Here is a 20,109-nt window from a genome sequence, read left to right on the forward strand (position 1 = left end):
TTTTTGTATTTTTAGTAGAGATGGGGTTTCACCATGTTGGCCAGGCTGGTCTCGAGCTCCTGACCTCAAGTGATCTGCCCGCCTCGGCCTCCCAAAGTGCTGGGATTACAGGCGTGAGCCACTGTGCCTAGCCATTAGTAGCTTTTTTGAGGTAAGCTGTCAAATCTGTCCTTTTCTGCCTTATTAATGCTGGCAAAGATCGTTTTTGTTCCAGGAATGTACTTCTTAGGATTCTCCAAATACTATATCAGTGTATCCTCCTCCTAGGCGATGCTTTTTTTCTTACTGGCATCTGTGTAAGTGAATCCAATAGCCTGACCTGTCTTCTTTCCAAAGAGACTGTGGAGATTTGGCCCACTCTTTTTTTTTTTTTTTTTTGAGACGGAGTCTCACGCTGTCGCCCAGGTTGGAGTACAGTGGCGCGATCTCGGCTCACTGCAAGCTCCGCCTCCTGGGTTCACGCCATTCTCCTGCCTCAGCCTCCTGAGTGGCTGGGACTACAGGTGCCCGCCACCGCGCCCGGCTAATTTTTTTTTTTTGTATTTTTAGTAGAGACGGGGTTTCACTGTGGTCTCGATCTCCTGACCTTGTGATCCGCCCACCTCGGCCTCCCAAAGTCCTGGGATTACAGGCGTGAGCCACCGCGCCCGGCCTGGCCCACTCTTTTGCTGGCCTCCCTTTTCCATGGTGTGGCACTGGGTGTGCTTCTGATCCCACATATTCTTGCGTTTTTCAACATCACCCTTATTTAATTTTCTGTTTTGTACAAAGGTTCCTGTTCTGAGGGTGGATGTCCTGCTGTCTCAGTGTCTACTTAATAGTGTTGTTAGATATAAATGAGGCAATCCATGTGATGTGCTTAGCACCTTTGCTGATACATAATGTTTAATAAATGCTATATATTGTTAGTTGAATTGAACCCCCATTTAACAGTGGAACTATTGAGACCCAGAGTGGGTAGCTGCCAGTCCTCGTCGATTTGTGGCTTTTCAGTGAATTCACCTCACAGCTCTTGACTTCATCATCTTTCTTCCTTACCATGCTGTTTCCACTGAAAGTTGTATCGTTTAATTCAGTTAAAATTACTGCTTGATAAAAGTATTCTGTTTGATACTGTAATGGTGGACACGTGGCATTATGCATTTATCATAACCCATAGAACTTTACAGCACAAAGAGTAAAGCTTGTTTGTTTATTTATTTATTTATTTTTTGAGACACAGTCTTGCTCTGTTGCCAAGGCTGGAGTGCAGTGGTGCGATCTTGGCTCACCACGACTTCTGTCTCCTGAGTTCAAGTGATTTTCCTGCCTCAGCCTCCCTAGTAGCTGGGATTACAGGCGTGCACCACCATGCCCAGCTAATTTTTGTATTTTTAGTAGGGACGGGGTTTCACCATGTTGGTCAGGCTGGTCTCACACTCCTGACCTCGTGATCCACATGCCTCGGCCTCCCAAAGTGCTGGGATTACAGGCATGAGCCACCATGCCCGGCCTATTATTTATTTATTGAGACGTAGTCTCGCTCTGTTGCCCAGACTGGAGTGCAGTGGCACGATCTCAGCTCACTGCCACCTCTGTTTTCCAGGCTCAAGCGATTCGCCTGTCTCAGCCTCCTGAGTAGCTGGGATTACAGGTGCCCACCAGGACACCCAGCTAATTTTTGTACTTTTAGTAGTGACAGGGTTTCACCATGTTGGCCAGGCTGGCCTCGAACTCCTGACCTTAAATGATCCACCCGCCTTGGCCTCCCAAAGTGCTGGGATTATAGGCATGAGCCACCACGCCCGGCCTAGGTAGTTATTTTTTAATGACAGAGTCTTCTACTGTCACCCATACTGGAGTGCAGTGTCACGATCATGGCTCACTGCAACCTTCACCTCCTGGGTTCAAGCAATTCTCCTGCCTCAGCCTCCGAAGTAGCTGGGATTACAGGTGTGTGCCACAATGCCTGGCTAATTTTTGTATTTTTAGTAGAGATAGGGTTTCACCGTGTTGGCCAGGCTGGTCTCAAACTCCTGGTCTTGAACTCCTGGCCTCAAGTGATCGCCTGCCTTGGCCTCCTGAAGTGCTAGGATTAAAGGTGTGATCTGCTGTTCTGGGCTAAGAGTAAGCTTCAATGTATGCAAGTTAAAAAAATTTTTTTTAGAGGTCAAGGCCTCTGAGGCATGCAAACCTTGGCAGGAGAAACTATCACAAATGTGTGAAACAATCTTGCTAATTGGGAGGAAGGTGCTGTTTTAAGTAACTTGGGAAATAAGTGGACTCTAAGACAAAAGGAACTGTACATAAGCCTTATACTTTAATTGATAAAGTTACATCCCAAAGGGGTAGAGGTTAACAATTCTGATACTGGTTTAAATGAAAATGTGTTACTGATTATGTATGTAACTACAATTGAACAGTTAAGTAAATGGATGGCAGGAGGCAGGCTTTTCACTGTTGGAGTGGAATTTACAGATAAGCAAGGTGAGGAGGCTAGAATAATCTTTGTGGTAATGGATTCAAATTGGAGATACCAGTGCAAAATAGTTCCATGTTTATATGTAGAAATATTTGTATATATATGTACATACTTGAGTTAATATACACAGATATATTTCCATTCTTTGTCAGCTGAGAAAGGTGAAAGAAACAACACCTAGGAGTGCACCTAGTGCCCAGATCTTGGTTTCTTTTCTTCCTTGAGACATGGCTCTTGACTTGTCACCCAGGCTGGAGTGCAGTAGCATGCTCACTGCAACCATGACCTTGCAGACTCAAGCTGTCCTCCCACCTCAGCCTCCCAAATAGCTGGGGCTGGGACCACAGGTGTATGCCACTATGCCCAGCTAATCTAATTTTTTTCTTTTTTTATTTCTTTTTTTTTTTTTTTTTTGAGACAGGGTCTGGCCCTTTCACCCAGGCTGGGTTTTGGTGGTGCAATCTCAGTTTACAGCAACCTCTGTCTCTCGGGCTTAAGCCATCCTTGCATCCCAGCCTCCCAGGTAGCTGGGATTATAGGTGCTCGCCACCACGTGTGGCTAATTTTTGTATTTTTCATAGAGATGGGATTTCGCTATGTTGCCCAGACTGGTCTCAAACTCCAGAGCTCAAGTGATCGGCCTCCCAAAATGCTGGTATTACAGGCGTGAGTCACTGCAATCAGTCAAAGTTTTCTATTTTTATAGAGAGGTGGGTCTCCCTGTGTTACCCAGGCTGGTCTTGAACTGGTGGGCTCAAGCAGTCCTCCTGCCTCATCCTCCCAAATCGTTGGGATTACAGGTGTGAGCCAGCACACCTGGCCCCGGATCTTAGTTTCTAATACTATTCTCCAGTAAAAGAAACTAGGGCTCCTTGGAGAAATGGTTGATTCTGTGATTGGGGCAGGAAATATATATAAGATGAACCTTGAGTATCTTGTGCCAAAAAATAAGAAGGTGCTCTAAAAACAACAAAATTTCACATTAATGGGGTTATGTCAAAGGAGCAAAGGAACCAACTGAAAGTTTCCGGTGACCAAAGCTGGAACAATTTGAGTAGCAAAATCAAAGTAGAATTGGATTATGACCCATATTATAAAATAAAGTTTTATATTGATATAAACAGATGATTGAATGATTGAATAAATTAAAATACTCTTTGAAATACTCCAGTGGCATAGTTTTATGTCCTGGGAGCCTCTAATTTGTTGCAAGTACTTCAGACTTGGAGTACTTAATCTTGTGGGGCTTTGAAGTCACACTTCTTGGATTGCCATCTTGGCGCACTTCTGTTTGTATGATCTTGGGTGAGTTAGTTAAGCTCAGTTTCTTTGTAAAATGATGGTTGTAATAATGTCGACATCATATAAGGTTTAAATGAAAATACAAACACATATGAAACATTTGGCACATGAATCTCAGTAGAATGGGTGTGTATGTAGCCTCTTTACTACGTATTTGAGAAAATAGAGAAATTTGGATCCCCACTTGGAATTCTTTATAATGGAGGTACCGCCCAACCCCCAAGCTTCTTGCATGAAGGAAAATGTCTAACATTTGAAGAAATATTTATCAACCACCTGGTTTGATGTAAACATATCTCCTTGTTGATTGTTAGACCCCATAGTTAATAGAGTGAAAGTAATAACATTTACTCTTTATATAATCATCACAGATATGACTGACTGAAATATCTACAGTTTGAAAAGCAGGATCCAGTTAGTGTACAATTCAACTCATGCTTATTTGCAGATGGTTTGTCTTTGGGATGAATTACCTTAACTTTGATTTTCAGTCTTCTTTGAGGAACACAGTTCTGCGTAACTTCTCTGTTACTACCCAGACTGGTTAAGTGTGTCCACTCCCATAATGAACACTGACTTTTAGCGTAGTAAAATTAAGTATAAAAGTGAATTTTGTACAGAATATGTAATTCTGTACAATATAAATACTGATAAGAAGTTGGCCGGGTATGGTAGCTCATACCTGTAATCCCAGCACTTTGGGAGGCCGAGGCAGACAAATCACTTGAGGTCAGGAGTTTGAGACCAGCCTGGCCAACGTGGTGAAAGCTCATCTCTACTAAAATACAAAAAAAATTAGCTGGGTGTGGTGGCTCACGCCTGTAATCCCAGCTACTCAGAAGGCTGAGGCAGGAGAATCCCTTGAATCTGGGAGGCGGAGGTTGCAGTGAGCCGAGATTGGACCGCTGCACTCCAGACTGGGAGAAAGAGCAAGACTCCCCATTAAAAAAAAAAAAAAAGAGAAAAGAAAAGATAAGAAATAAGGGCCTAGTAGTAACTAGAGAGTATGAAGCAATCAGCCCAGAATTACTCATGAACACAGCTCAGGAAGTCTGATATATGAGAGTACGATTCTGAAGCATACAGTTTACCATTAACATGAAGCTGTTGGCAGGGCAGCTGAAGTATGATCAGAGTTCGCATTCAGGATAATGAAGAGCCAGAGTTCAGGGTGTGGAACAGGCTATTCAGTGATGAATTGTTCCGAAAACATACTGAATAGTTCTTTCATCCTTAGCAATACAGTATGAGCGTGTGGTCAGATGAATTTTATTTTACTTTATTACTTTTTTTTTTTTTTTGAGACGGAGTTTTGTTCTTACTGCCCAGACTGGAGTGCAGTGGCCACAACCTCCGCCTCTCGGGTTCAAGCGATTCTACTGCCTCCACCTCCCAAGTAGGTGGGATTACAGGCATGCGCCACCATGCCTAGCTAATTTTGTTGTGTTTTTAGTAGAGACGAGGTTTCTCCATGTTGGTCAGGCTGGTCTCGAACTCCTGACCTCAGGTGATTAGCCTGCCTTGGCCTCCCAAAGTGCTGGAATTATAGGTGTGAGCCAGCGCGCCTGGCGGTGAGATGAATTTTAAAGAGCCTTTTTGCTCGAAGTGAGACAGGTCTAATAGGAAGTTAAGAGACATTTTAAAGGAACTCTTAATTTGGCTGGAATGTGGGGAAATCGTAAAAGATTAAATTGAAAAAGTAACTCAAAACCAGATGATAAAGGTCTTTAAATTTCAGGCTGAAGAATTTAGATTTTATTGAGTTTTGGAAAACTATTGAGGAACTAATGACATAATCAGAATGATGAATTTGGGCTGGGTAGCTTACACCTGTAATCCCAGTGCTTTGGGAGGCTGAGGCAGGTGGATCACTTGAGGTCAAGAGTTTGAGATCAGCCTGACCAACATGGTGAAACCCCTTCTCTACTGAAAATAGGAAAAATTAGCCGGGCGTAGTGATGGGCACCTGTAATCCCAGCTACCTGCGAGGCTGAGGCAGGAAAATTGCTTGAGCCAGGGAGGTGGAGGTTGCAGTGAGCTGAGATTGCGCCACTGGACTCCAGCCAGGGTAACAAAGCGAGACTGTGTCTCAAAAAAATACAAAACAATAGTGATGATTTGGGAATACTGATCTGGAAGTATCTGTGAGGATGAATTAGAGTGATAAGAACCTGGAGGTGGGAAACTCAAATTAGGAAGCAGTAGTCTAGGTGTGAGGCTAAGAAGCTAAATGAAAACACTGATAATAGGAAGAAACTGACATATTCCAGACATTATTCCCAAAGAGGAATTAACTACACATTGGGGCTCACTGTATGTCAGGAGAGAAGTAGAAGGGGGTGTAAAAAATGATTCATAGATTTTGAGTCTGAATAATTGTTATATAAATAGGAAAGACAGATGAACTAGCTTCTGTGGAGCCATATGAGTAGTTTGGGTTTGTAGGGACTAGAAAGCATCTAGAAAGCATTTCTAGAAGCATCTGGAAATGTGGATTGTATGCTGTGCAAGTTGAGAGCTAGAGGGTCAGTCATACAACAGTGTTAATTGAATTCCTGGTAGAAGATGAGTTTTTCTAAGGGGTAGGAATAGATGACAGAACTTTGGTGTACTCCACATTTAGAATAAAGTTTCAGTCAAGGAGTTAAAGAAGGAATAGTCCAAGTTTCCAAAGATTACACACAGTAGAGTATCCAAAAGCAAGAGTCGCTCAGCAGTATTGACTTCATTCGTTCTGATAAACAGTGGTTATCAGAGAGCATGGTTCTCAACTGTATCAGACCCAACTCTCCTTTTTTATTACAAATATTTTATAATACACCCCCCCTTTTTTTTTTTCCTTTGAGACGGAGTCTCAATCTGTTTCCCAGGCTGGAGTACAGTGGTATGATCTTGGCTCACTGTAACCTCCACCTCCTGAGTTCAAGCAATTCTCCTGTCTTAGCCTCCTAAGTAGCTGGGACTACAAGCACCCACCACCATGCCCAGCTAATTTTTGTATTTTTAGTAGAGCTGGGGTTTCACCATATAGGTTAGGCTGGTCTCAAACTCCTGACCTCAGGTGATCCGCCTGCCTCGGCCTCCCAAAGAGCTAGGATTACAGACGTGAGCCACCGCGCCTGGCCTAGTATGCCCTTTTTAAAATCCTAAAATGAAATCTATAGGCAATATAACATGTAATTTTAAAAAGCAGTATGATGCCCTAATTGTAATATATTGGGGAAACATAAATAAAGTAACTTACAGTTACACAGTATGTATTTTAAAATGCAAATGCATGGGCACAAACCCATAATAGGTGACATAAGAAATAGTCATATCTTCTTTTTTGAGGTGGAGTCTTGCTCTGTCACCCAGGCTGGAGTTCAGTGACACAATCTTGGCTCACTGCAACCTCCACCTCCCGAGTTCAAATAATTCTCCTGCCTCAGCCTCCTGAGTAGCTGGGACTACAGGTGCATGCCACCAAGCCCAGCTAATTTTTTGTATTTTTTTTTTCTTTTTTTCTTTTTTTTTTTGAGACGGAGTCTCGCTCTGTCGCCCAGGCTGGAGTGCAGTGGCGCAATCTTAGCTCACTGCAAGCTCCGCCTCCTGGGTTCATGCCATTCTCCTGCCTCAGCCTTCCGAGTAGCTGGGACTACAGGCGCCTGCCACTATGCCCGGCTAATTTTTTGTATTTTTAGTAGAGACGGGGTTTCACCGTGTTTGCCAGGATGGTCTTGATCTCCTGACCTCATGATCCGCCCGCCTTGGCCTCCCAAAGTGCTGAGATTACAGGCGTTAGCCACCGTGCCCGGCCAATTTTTTGTATTTTTAGTAAAGACAGGATTTCACCGTGTTAGCCAGGTTGGTCTCAAACTCCTGACCTTGTGATCCGCCCGCCTCAGCCTCCCAGAGTGCTGGGATTACAGACACGAGCCACTGTGCCTGGCAAGAAATAGGCATATCTTTTGTACGAGTATGGAGAATCACCTTGACTAAGAGTTACAAATAAAGTTTATTTGTGTTGGTGACTCAAATAACACAACAAGTAAGAGGAAACTATTGAGCTAAGGTGAAATAAAAGAGGATGGAATGATTTGCTTCTCAGGCTCTTCCAAGATAAGTGGGGAATGACTTCAGAATTTTGAGGAAGAGGGAAAAAAGATTTGAAGTAATCTTGGTAGAGAATGAGAAACAATTGATAGAAGGTGGGTAAAAGGGTTATTGAGAATTATCAAGTGTTTTGCTGAAGCTGGACAGTAACAGATGGGTCAGGGTGATGGCCATGCAGTTTTCTTGTAGGGAATGAGAGACAAATAGAGGAGATGAAAGTGGTTATTATAGCAGCAGCTTTTAACATGCTAATCAAGACTAGGCTGAATTGGGAGGCCAGCAATCTTAAAAGGTGACTAAAAAATAATTGTCAGCCCAGTGGGTGGCTGATGCCTATAATCTCAGTACTTTGGGAGGCTGAGGTGGGTGGATCACTTGAGGCCAGGAGTTTGAGACCAGCCTGGCCAACATGGTAAAACTCCATCTCTACTAGAAATACAAAAATTAGCCAGGTGTGGTGGCATGTGCCTATAGTCCCAGCTACTTGGGAGGCTGGAGGTGAGAGAATTGCTTGAACCCAGGAGGCGGAGATTGTGGTGAGCCAAGATAGCCCCATTGTGCTCCAGCCTGGGCGACAGAGGGAGACTCTGTCTCAAAAAAAAAAAAAGAAAAAAAAAAAAAAGAAAAAATTGCGGATGGTAGGTAGTAATGGTTGTACAACTATGTGAAAGTATATAATGCCTCTGAAGTGTACACTTAAAAATGGTTAAAGTGGTAAGTTTTTATGTTATGTATATTTTGCCACCATAAAGAAAAAAATTGAACACTTAAAAAATGATATAACTTGGTTCTCCAGATGTCATCATAAGACTGCTTGTGGAGATATGTGGAGAATTTCGTGCTTGCAGCACCTTTTTTTGGTGGTATTGTGGACATAAGGGATTGCATTGCACCTGTCATTTCAGCTATCAGTGGTGATGTGCTGCAAAGATGATTTCTGGGATGAATCAATTGATAGGATTGATGTATACGGGGCGTCAAAAGGGAGTGTATATTGAGCATTGTAAGACTAGAAGTAACTGTGGTCTTTCTTCAACAAATTGTTTTTGATTTCATATTCACATAGGTACTGAGGAATAAGTTTTGAAAATATTCCATTCCTTTTGAATCACTCAGTATTACTTGGTAGTCATACCTCCTTAATTAGTGTCATTTTTGTTATCAGGTAAAATAAGTAGAGCATGGATTAATTGTTCCATAATAAAAGCTTGGGGTGGAGCCAAGCAGAGTACTTTTACTGATTTATACATGCATCAAGATGAATTATTTGCTGTTCTTTAATTAAGGGAATTTTGTTGTATTTTAAAAACCGATGTCTTTGAAATCTTCTGGAGTGGGTATGTTAGGTCTCACTTTGAAAAGGTGAAATTTAAAGTTTTTTTTTTTTTTTTTTTGATAGTCTCACTCTGTTACACAGGCTAGAGTACAGTGGTGCATTCATGACTCACTGAGGTCTCAGCCTCTTAGGCATCAAACCATCCTCCCTCCTCAGCCTCCTGAACAGCTGGGATTACAGGTGCATGCCACCACACTCAGCTAATTTTTAAATTTATTTGTCTTGCTATGTTACTCAGGCTGGTCTTGAACTCTTGGACTCAAGCTATCCTCCTGCCTTACCTCCCAAAGTGCTGGTATTACAAACTTCAGCCACTGCACCTGGCCAAAATTATTTTTTAGCATTCTTTTTTCTTCATGTTACCAAGACTGACAATTTACATACTATGAAATTCACATAATTTAAATAAAATACACAGTTCAGCATATTTTGAATATATTTTTGGTAGATTTGCAGAATTGTGCAACTGTCGCCACAATGGGAGTTTGGAATATTTTTTTTTTTTTTCTTGTTCTTTCCCTTTCTCTCACTCTCTTGTGTGGTTTTTTTTTTTGAGACAGGGTCTTACTCCAGGCTAGAGCGCAGTGGCACAATGATAGCTTACTGCAGCCTGGACTTCCTGGGCTCAAGCAATCCTCTTGACGCAGCCTCTTGAGTAGCTGGCACTACAGGCATGCATCACCATACTTGGCTAATTTTAAAATTTTTTGTAGAGACAGGGTCCTGCTATGTTGCCCAGGCTGGTCTCAAACTCCTGGGCTCAGTGGATCCACCCACTTCAGCCTCCTAAATGTTGGGATTATAGGTGTGAGCCACTGTGTCTAGCCTATCTTTTTTATTATTCTAGTGGGTATAAAGTAGTATGTTGCTGTAATTTTATTTTTAATTTATTGATATTCAGCATTTTTTCATGTGTCCATTAGGTAGTCATACATCTTTGCTGGTAAAATGTCTGTTCAAAATCGTTTGCCCATTTTTAAATTGGGTTATTTATCTTATAGAGTTGTAAGTTTTATGTGTACACACTGACAAACAACTGTGTAAAAAAAGGAGTTGTTCATGTGAATACAAGACCTTTATCAGATAGATGACTTGCAAATATCTTCTAGTCTGTGGCTTGTCTTCATTTTCTTTTTTCTTTTTCTTTTTTTTCTTTTTGTGTCACCCAGGCTGGAGTGCAGTTGCAAGATCATCGCTCACTGTAGTCTCAACCTCCTGGGCTGTAAATGATCCTCCCACTTCAGCCTCCCTAATAGTTTGTCCAGAGGCCTGTGCCACCATGCCCAGCTAATTTTAAATTCTTTTGAAGAGATGGGATCTCACTGTGTTGCCCAGGTTGATCTTGTCTTCCTGGGCTCAAGTGATCCTTCCGCTTCAGTCTCCCAGAGTGTTGGGATTACAGGCATGAGCTACTGTGCCTAGTTTGTCTTCATTTTCTTGATGTATTTTAAAGTGTAAACATTTTTAATTTGCGTGATCTCATTTTTGATCTTTCTTGCTTTTGATTGCATATCTAGAACTTTTTATGGTCAGTCATGAAGATTTTCTCCTGGTTTTTCTAGAAGTTATACTGTTTTAGATAGAAAGGTTATATTAGAAAACTGTAAAAAAAAAAAAAAAAAAAAAGAAGACAACTCAAAGTTATATGATTGCCTTTAAAGCTTGTCACTTAGTTGGCCAGGTGTAGGGGCCCACGCCTGTAATCTCAGCACTTTGGGAGGCCGAGGCAGGCAGATCACAAGGTCAGAAGACCATGCTGGCTAACATGGTGAAACCCCGTCTCTACTAAAAATACAAAGAAACAACAAAAAAACTTATCACTTAGTTTTTTTGTTTTTGTTTTTTTTGAGATGGGGTTTTGCTGTCATTGCCCAGGCTGGAGTGCAATGGCACAGTCTCGGCTTACTGCAACTTCTGCCTCCCAGGTTCAAGTGATTCTCCTGCCTCAGTCTCCTGAGTAGATGGGATTACAGGTGCCCGCCACCACACCCAGCTAATTTTTGTATTTTTAGTAGAGACGGGTTTTACCATGTTGGCTATGCTGGTCTCAAACTCCTGACTTCAAATGCTCCGCCCACCTCGGCCTCCCAAAGTGCTGGGATTACAGGCGTGAGCCACCGTGCCCAGCCTCACTTAGTTTGTTTTAGGAACTTTTAATAAAATAATTTTTGGGACGGGGCGCAGTGGCTCATGCCTGTAATCCTGGCACTTTGGAAGGCTGGGATGGGTGGATCACCTGAGGTCAGGAGTTCAAGACCAGCCCGGCCAACATGGTGAAACCCTGTCTCTACTGAAAATACAAAAAATTAACCGGGCGTGGTGGCGGACACCTGTAATCCCAGCTACTTGGGAGCCTGAGGCAGGAGAATCCCTTGAACCTATGAGGCAGAGGTTGTCCTGAGCTGACATCACCCCACTGCAAGAGTGAAACTCTGTCTGAAAGAAATAATAATCTATGGCTTATTGAGTATTTACGTCATTTGGTGGGCTTATTAGTCTAAATTAAGTCATTATTTAATCCTACCGTGACCGTTTAAGTATTTAGAGATAACCAGGTATAAGGCAGAAGTTACTGTTTGAAAGTGATGGGAGAAGGCTGGGCGCAGTGGCTCACGCCTGTAATCCCAACACTTTGGGAGGCTGAGGTGGGTAGATTGCTTGAGATCAGGAGTTCAAGACCAGCCTGACCAACATGGTGAAACCCCATCTCCACTAAAAATGCAAAAATTAGCTGGGCGTGGTGATGGGCTCCTGTAGTCCCAGCTACTCGGGAGGCTGAGGCAGGAGAATTGCTTGAACTCCTGCCTGGGCGACAGAGTGAGACTGCATCTCAAAAAACAAAAACAAAAACAAACGAAAGTGGTGGGAGAAAAGTTGTTATACAGATTGTGTGATTATGTGTCTAGTGAAGATGTTCTGACCCTAACGTTGTCTTTAACATTGTAAGGTAGCAAAGACAATGCTTAGGCTATACCCGTGTTTCTCACCCTCACTTTTATTCGTTTTGCTCCAATTTTCTAAATCATTTCTAAATTTTACTCATTATGGCATTTTTACAAAGGATAGTAAAATACTCTGCCAATACATCTATTCCCTTATAAATAAGATACCTTACATATATGTACGAATATGAATTCAAAATGAAGAGAGGGACACCTATTTTGAAGGTAATGCTGAGAACGAGTGCTCCTCTAGTACTTTCCTTTCTGAGGTGCACAACAGTGAGCTTGGGGTGTAGATTTGGATAGTTGTTTATTCATAGTTTTGGGCAATTTTTTATTGAAAGGGATAAAGGAGGTGGGTATACATTTTAAGATACTATTTTGAAAAAGTATAATATGAATTTTCATTGTGAAATGTAACCGTGTGTTGCTTTATTTTTATATTCTTCATATCCTTTTAACTTCTGCCTTTGCTTTAGGAGGCAGTGTCTAACAAGAGCTTTATCATGATCTTTCTGCAGACTCCTATCTTCTTAGTGTCTTGTGTTCTAGAAGGTCTGATTTCTCTTCATATTGGGAGCAAGCAGGCAAGAGAAGGGGAGAATGGATAGTAATTTCATCTTTCACTTCTTATCTCTGTTCTGCAGCCGTGCAGTCGGAGGTCCTTGTGCATGAAGACAGATTTGTTCTATGGCCTCGGAGTTGGGTGCCAGGGATGATGGCGGCTGCACCGAGCTGGCAAAGCCCCTCTATCTTCAGTACTTGGAGAGGGCCCTCCGGTTGGACCATTTCCTGCGACAAACGTCAGCCATCTTCAATAGAAATATTTCTAGGTATGTTATCTTTGCAATATATTTTACCAAATTCCTGATTTCCATCATCCTTATAGATTTTATAGGATTAAAGTATCTTATGATTTTTATATTTGATATTTTCTTTTGCCTCTTTCAAATAAAAACAGTCAATTTATTTCAGAGGATCAGTTTCTTCTGTAAAGTGTCCAGTTCTACTAACTTTAAATTATCATGTTTTATTGAGTCAGCTGTAATTGTGAATTCATTCTTCAATTTATAGTGATGACAGTGAAGATGGACTGGATGACAGTAATCCCTTATTGCCCCAGTCTGGGGATCCCTTAATACAAGTTAAGGAAGAACCTCCAAATTCATTGCTTGGAGAAACTTCTGGAGCAGGCAGTTCTGGAATGTTGAACACATATTCTCTGAATGGAGTTCTACAGTCAGGTCAGTGTGGTGTGACATCCCCCTTTGGACTATCAGTTATCTTGAGGCAGTCATCCTTTAGTTTTTTTATTCTTTGTGTTTCTTTATACAGAATCAAAATGTGATAAGGGGAATTTATATAATTTCTCTAAGCTGAAGAAAAGCAGAAAGTGGCTAAAGGTAAGAGATAAAGCAGAATGTTTACAATGCATATAGTCGACTAAAGTTACTAATAGATGGGAAAGTTATCAACTCATTTTGGCAGATTGACAGAGTTTTTCAAATATGAGTCCTTTATACTGGATGTGTTTTTTTGAAGAGATTATTGAGAAAATCTGGAGGATTCAGTGAAGTCATTTAGCAAACATGAATTGAGTACAGGTTAAGTATTGCTAATCTGAAATGTTTGAGACCAGACGTGTTTCAGATTTTGTTTGTTTCTTTGTTTTTGAGTTGGCATTTCGCTCGTTGCCCTAGCTTGAGTGCAATGGCGTGATCTCAGCTCACTGCAACCTCCGCCTCCCGGGTTCAAGCAGTTCTTCTGCCTCACCCTCCCGAGTAGCTGGGATTACAGGCACGCACCACCATGCCCGGCTAATTTTTTTGTATTTTTAGTAGAAACAGGGTTTCACCATGTTAGCTAGGTTGGTCTTGAACTCCTGACCTCAGGTGATCCGCCCACCTCGGCCTCCCATAGTGCTGGGATTATAGGCGTGAGCCACCACACCCAGCCTCAGATTTTTTTTTTTTTTTTTTAATATGTGCAATACGAAGTGAGATATCTTGGAGATGGGACCCAAGTTAATAAACACGAAATTCATTTATGTTTTATATACACATTATACACATTGCCTGATGGTATATTTTTCCCTTGGGAATGCTGAATAAACTCTGTGTTGTATACCTGTGTTTTGACTGTGACTTGTCACATGAGGTCAGGTGTGGAATTTTCCCCTTGTGGCATCTTATTGGTGCTCAAAACCTTTGAGATTTTGGGATGTTTTGGGTTTTTGGAATAGGGATGCTCAACCTGTTATAATGTACTGAGGGGAAAGAGGAAGTACAAAAATTTATCAGATGAAGTCCTTGCATTCTTTGGGTCACATAATCAGGAATATTAATTCTATAACTTTCGTAAGTTCCTGAGTAGCTTATTCATTGAACAGATGTTGATTTAGTGCATCCATGTGCATGTGCCAGGTACTATTATGGTTGTGCAAGTTTCCTGCCCAGTAGTGCTTACATTCTAAAGGAGGCAAGCAGTTAGTAAGCCTGTAAACGAGTAAAGAAACATGGCTTCTTTAAAGAGGTAACATTTCAACTGATTCTGAACGATCACAGAGAACCATCTTGTATCTAGGGTAACAGCATTTCAGTCAGAAGGAGCAACCATAAAAGTCCTGAGAAAAGAAACAGCTTAGTATGCTTGACGGAAGAAGAAGTCTAGTATGGCTAGAGCACAGTGAATGAGGAGGATGGTGGAAGATGAAGTTACAAGGCTATGATCACATAGGCTTTGTACACTATGTTAAGGAATTTGTGTTTTACTGTCGTTGTAGTCTTAAGCCATTGGAGTGTTTACAAGCAGAGAGGTTGTTAATCTCATTTACACTCTTACAAGATTACTGTCAGTGGCCAAACTGAATTAAGGATAGTATTTCTTTTTTTTTTTTTGGAGACGGAGTCTCGCTCTGTCCCCCAGGCTGGAGTGCAGTGGTGCGATCTGGGCTCACTGCAAGCTCCGCTTCCTGGGTTCATGCCATTCTCCTGCCTCAGCCTCCTGAGTAGCTGGGACTACAGGCGCCCGCCACCGCGACTGGCTAATTTTTTTTTGTATTTTTAGTAGAGATGGGGTTTCACCGTGGTCTCAATCTCCTGACCTTGTGATCCGCCCACCTCGGCCTCCCAAAGTGCTGGGATTACAGGCGTGAGCCTCCGTGCCCGGCCAAGGATAGTACTTCTTTTACTGAAACTAATTATTTCTCTTTTCTTCTTTTCCTATGAAGTACTCAAAAGCAATTAAAAGCCTTCATTATTATCACTAGGTCCTTCAAAAGGCTCATATGTAAAAGGTCCAATTTGGTCAATATCAGTGACGCTTTAGGCTGTTGGAAATGCAGAAATTGTTATGCTTAGCTGTCATATTTTGAAAAATTGAGTTATAATTCATTGCCATAAAATTCACCTTTTCATTTTATTTTATTTTTATTTATTTATTTTTGAGACAGGGTCTCACTTTTTTACCCTGCAGGGAGTGCGGTGGCACAATCTCAGCTTAGTGCAGCTTCGACCTCCTGGGCTCTAGTGATCCTCCAGTCTCACACCTGTGAAGTAGGACTACAGGCCCGCACCACCACGTTCAGCTAATTTTTGGGGGTTTCGCCATGTTGCCCAGGCTGGTCTCGAACTCCTGAGCTCAAGCAATCTGCCTGCCTCAGCCTCTCAAAGTGCTGGGATTACAGGTGTGAGCCACCGTGCCTGGCCAAATTCACCCTTTTAAAGGTTAAAATTTAGTAGTTTTTCATGTATTTACAAAGTTGTATACCCATGATTACAATGTAATCTTAGAAAATTTTTAACATTCTAAAATGAACCTTGTACCCGTTAGCAGTCACTCTCCATTTTCTTTTTTCTTTTTTTTTTGAGATGGAGTCTTTCTCTGTCACCCAGGCTGTAGTGCAGTGGTGCAATCTCAGCTCACTGCAGCCTCTGCCTCCTGGGTTCAAGCGATTCTCCTGCCTCCACCTCCCAAGTAGCTGGAACTACAGGCACTCGCCACCACGCCCAGCTAATTTTTGTATTTTTAGGAGAGACAGGGTTTCACCATGTTGGCCAGACTGTTCTCAAACTCCTGACCTTGTGATCCCCCTGCCTCGGCCTCCCAAAGTGCTGGGATTACAGATGTGAGCCACTGCGCCCGGCCAGCAGTCACTCTCCATTTTCTATTTCCTCTGTCCCTTGGCAGCTGCTAGTCTGCTTTTTGTCTGTATTGATGTGCCTCTTCTGGAATTTTTGGTTTTGTTTTTGTTTTCTTTTTAAGAGATAGGCTCTTGCTCTGTTTCCTAGGTTGGAGTGCAGTGGTGCAGCCGTAGCTCACTGCACCCTCAAACTTCTGGGGTCAAGCAGTCCTCCCTCCTCTGTCTCCCAAGTAGCTGGGACTATAGGCACATGCCTTTTTCTGTACAGAAGAGATCTTATTAGGTTGCCCAAGTTGGTCTCGAACTCTTGGCCTCAAGCAATCCTCCTGCCTGGGCCTGCCAAAGTGTTGGGATTACGGGTGTGAGCCACCACTCCCAGGCTAGACATTTCGTATAAATTGAATCCTATGATAACATGTGACCTTTTATGACTGGCTTCTTTAATTTAGCATAATATTTTCAAAATTCTTCATATTGTAGCACCTACTAATGTGTTATTCCTTTTCATGGCTGAATTACATCTCATCTGGATATTCCACATTTTATATATCCATTTATCAATAAATGGATATTTGGGATATTTCTCCTTTTGGGCCATTACAGCTTGCTTTCTGTATTTCTTTATACCCTATAGGTAGTTGTGTTTTTTGCCTTCGTGTTTGGCATGTATGTATAGTTTGTATGTATAGGATAGTTATGTATTGTTTCTACTTTTGTAAGTATTCAGAGGAATTTTTAGCCTTGTTGCTGATAGCATGTCCCATGTTTTATTGCATTTTAATTTGTATTCGCTAAGTTTAATTAGTATCCTTGATGTTTTTCAGTTGAATTTATAAAGCATATCATAAGGGGAACTGGAGTGACTATCTTCCTGCTGTTTTTGTCATTGTTTTGTATCTGGGAAAAAATGCTTGGATTATTAATGGAATTGCTTCACAGCGAAAGATACATTTCTATTTTCATCCTTTTCAGAGCATTTTGCTAAGTGATGAATCCAGCGAGGCTGATTCTCAGAGTGAAGACGATGATGAAGAAGAACTCAATCTCAGCAGAGAAGAACTTCACAACATGCTTCGGCTACACAAATATAAGAAACTTCACCAAAATAAGTATAGTAAAGACAAGGAGGTAAGAGTTTCAGGAGAAACACTTCAGACTGAGTATTCACCCTCTGCTTTATAGTCATTAAAGATACATCATTTTGGCTGGGCGTGGTGGCTCACACCTGTAATCCCAGTACTTTGGGAGGCTGAGGCAGGCGGATCACGAGGTCGAGAAATTGAAAGCATCCCGGCCAACATGGTGAAACCCCCTCTCTACTGAAAATACAAAAATTAGCTGGGTGTGGTGGCGTGCGCCTGTACCAGCTACTCAGGAGGCTGAGGCTGGAGAATTGCTTGAACCCAGAGGCGGAGGTTGCAGTGAGCCGAGATCACGCCACTGCATTCCAGCCTGGTGACAGAGCAAGACTCCATATCAAGATACATCATTTTATGGAGCTGGAAATTATCCTCAGCAGTAAGTGTAAGTGGGAGCTGAACAGTGAGAACATGTGGACACAGGGAGGGGAACAAGACACACTGGGGCCTGGGCAGGTGGGTGCAGGAGGAGGGAGAGCATCAGGAAAAATAGGTAATGCATACTGGGCTCAATACTTAGGTGATGGGTTGATAGGTGCAGCAGACCACATGGCACATGTTTACCCGTGTAACAAACATGCACATCTTGCACATGTACCCCGGAACTTAAAGAAAATTCCTGACTGGGTGCGGTGGCTCACGCCTGTAATCCCAGCACTTTGGGAGGCTGAAGTGGGCTGATCACTTGAGGTCAGGAGTTTGAGACCAACCCAGCCAACTTGGTGAAACTCCATCTCTACTAAAAATACGAAAACTTGGCTGGGCGCGGCGACTCAACGCCTGTGATCCCAGCACTTTGGGAGGCCCAGGCAGGTGAATCACCTGAGGTCTGGAGTTCGAGACCAGCCTGACCAGCATGGAGAAACGCTGTCTCTACTATAAATACAAAATTAGCTGGACATGGTGGTGCATGCCTGTAATCCCAGCTACTCAGGAGGCTGAGGCAGGAGAATCGCTTGAACCCAGGAGGTGGAGGTTGCAGTGAGCCGAGATCATGCCACTGCACTCCTACCTGGGTAACAGAGCGAGACTTCATCTCAAAAAAAGAAAATTTTTTTTTCTAAAATTCTCTGATATCAATGAAATTAAACTACTAATACTTAAAATGTACTGGACTAAAAGATATGTTCTTCAAAAAAAGAGATACGTCATTTTAACTTTATGTTTAGGTAGTGATAGAGCAGCTTTATTGAGATGTAATTCATATAACAAAACTTTAGCCTTATGTGGTGTGCAATTCAGTGTTTTTTTAATATATTCATAGAGTTGTGTTACTATCATTACTGCCTAATTCCAGAATATTTACATCACCTCATAAAGAAACTGCGTGCCCCTTAGCTATTGCCCCTCATTTTATCTATCCCTCAGCCCAGACAACCACCAATCCACTCTATTCTCTTTTTTTTTTTTTGAGACAGTCTCGCTCTGTTGCCCAGGCTGGAGTGCAGTGGCACGATCTTGGCTCACTGCAACCTCTGCCTCCCAGGGTCAAGTGAGTCTCCTGCTCAGCCTACCGAGTAGCTGGGATTACAAGCGTGCACCACCACGCCTGGCTTATATTTTCATTTTCAGTAAAGACAGGTTTTCACCATGTTGGCCAGGTTGGTCTCGAACTCCTGACTCCAGGTGATCCTCCTGCCTTGGCCTCCCAAAGTGCTGGGATTATAGGCGTGAGCCACCATTCCCAGCCCAATCCAGTCTGTTTCTATAAATGTGCCCATTCTAGACATTTTATACAAATGGAATCATGCAACATGTAGCTGTGTCCAGCTTCTCTCACTTAGTGTCATATTTTCAAGATTGATTAATGTTGTAGCATGTATCAGCATTTTATTTCTTTTTATTGCAAGTATTTGTTGTATTTATACCTTACTTTATATATGCATTGTCCAGTTCATGAACTATGATTAACATATTTCTACTTTTTGGCTATTTTGAATAATGCTGCTATGAAAATTTGTGTACAGGTTTTGTGTGGATGTGTTTTCATTTCTCTTCATTATGTACTTAACAGAGAAATTGCTGGGTCGTATGGAAACTCCTTGCTTAGCCTTTTGAGGAATTACTGGAATGCTTACGTTCTAGTGTTGCTTATTCATGCACTTGCTCTTTGGGAGTAGTGTTTCTCTCTTGGAAAGCTCTTCATACACTAACATTAAAATGATGATAGTTTTGAGTGACAGCTATTTGAACGTTGTTACCAAAGCCTTCTAACTCTTTCTTTTCTTTCTTTTCTTTCTTTCTTTTCTCTCTTTCTTTTTCTCTCTTTCTTTCTTTCTTTCTTTCTTCCTTTCTTTCTTTTTTTTCTCTTTCTTTCTGTCCCTCCCTCCCTCCCTTCCTTCCTTCCTTCTCCTTCTCCTTCTCCCTCCTTCTCTTTCTCTTTCTCCTTCTCCTTCTCTTTCTTTCTCTTTCTTTCATTTTGCTGTTGTTGCCCAGGCTCGAGCGCAATGGCGTGATACTTGCTCACTGCCACCTCCACCTTCTGGGTTCAAGCGATACTCCTGCTTCAGTCACCTGAGTAGCTGGGGTTACAGGCATGCACCACCATGCCCAGCTAATTTTGTATTTTTAGTAGAGACAGGGTTTTTCAGTGTTCGTCAGGCTGGTCTCAAACTCAGGTGATTCGCCTGCCTCGGCCTCTCAAAGTGCTGGGATTACAGGGGTGAGCCACCCTGCCCGGCCGGGTTCTGACT

General features: G+C 42.2%; 1 protein-coding gene across 1 annotated transcript in view; it reads left to right on the top strand.

The window, feature by feature from the left end:
• Window positions 1-20,109, top strand: part of INO80 (INO80 complex subunit) — a 141,870-nt gene that overhangs the window by 6,471 nt on the left and 115,290 nt on the right. The window contains exons 2-5 of the mRNA XM_011989304.1: window positions 12,784-12,969; window positions 13,211-13,380; window positions 13,472-13,539; window positions 17,250-17,405. Coding sequence (XP_011844694.1) covers window positions 12,827-12,969; window positions 13,211-13,380; window positions 13,472-13,539; window positions 17,250-17,405 — 537 coding nt within the window. The 5' untranslated portion in view covers window positions 12,784-12,826. The remainder of the gene's footprint in view (window positions 1-12,783; window positions 12,970-13,210; window positions 13,381-13,471; window positions 13,540-17,249; window positions 17,406-20,109) is intronic.

The sequence above is a fragment of the Mandrillus leucophaeus genome, unplaced genomic scaffold, assembly GCF_000951045.1.
Source record: "Mandrillus leucophaeus isolate KB7577 unplaced genomic scaffold, Mleu.le_1.0 Scaffold35, whole genome shotgun sequence".
NCBI lineage: Eukaryota > Metazoa > Chordata > Mammalia > Primates > Cercopithecidae > Mandrillus > Mandrillus leucophaeus.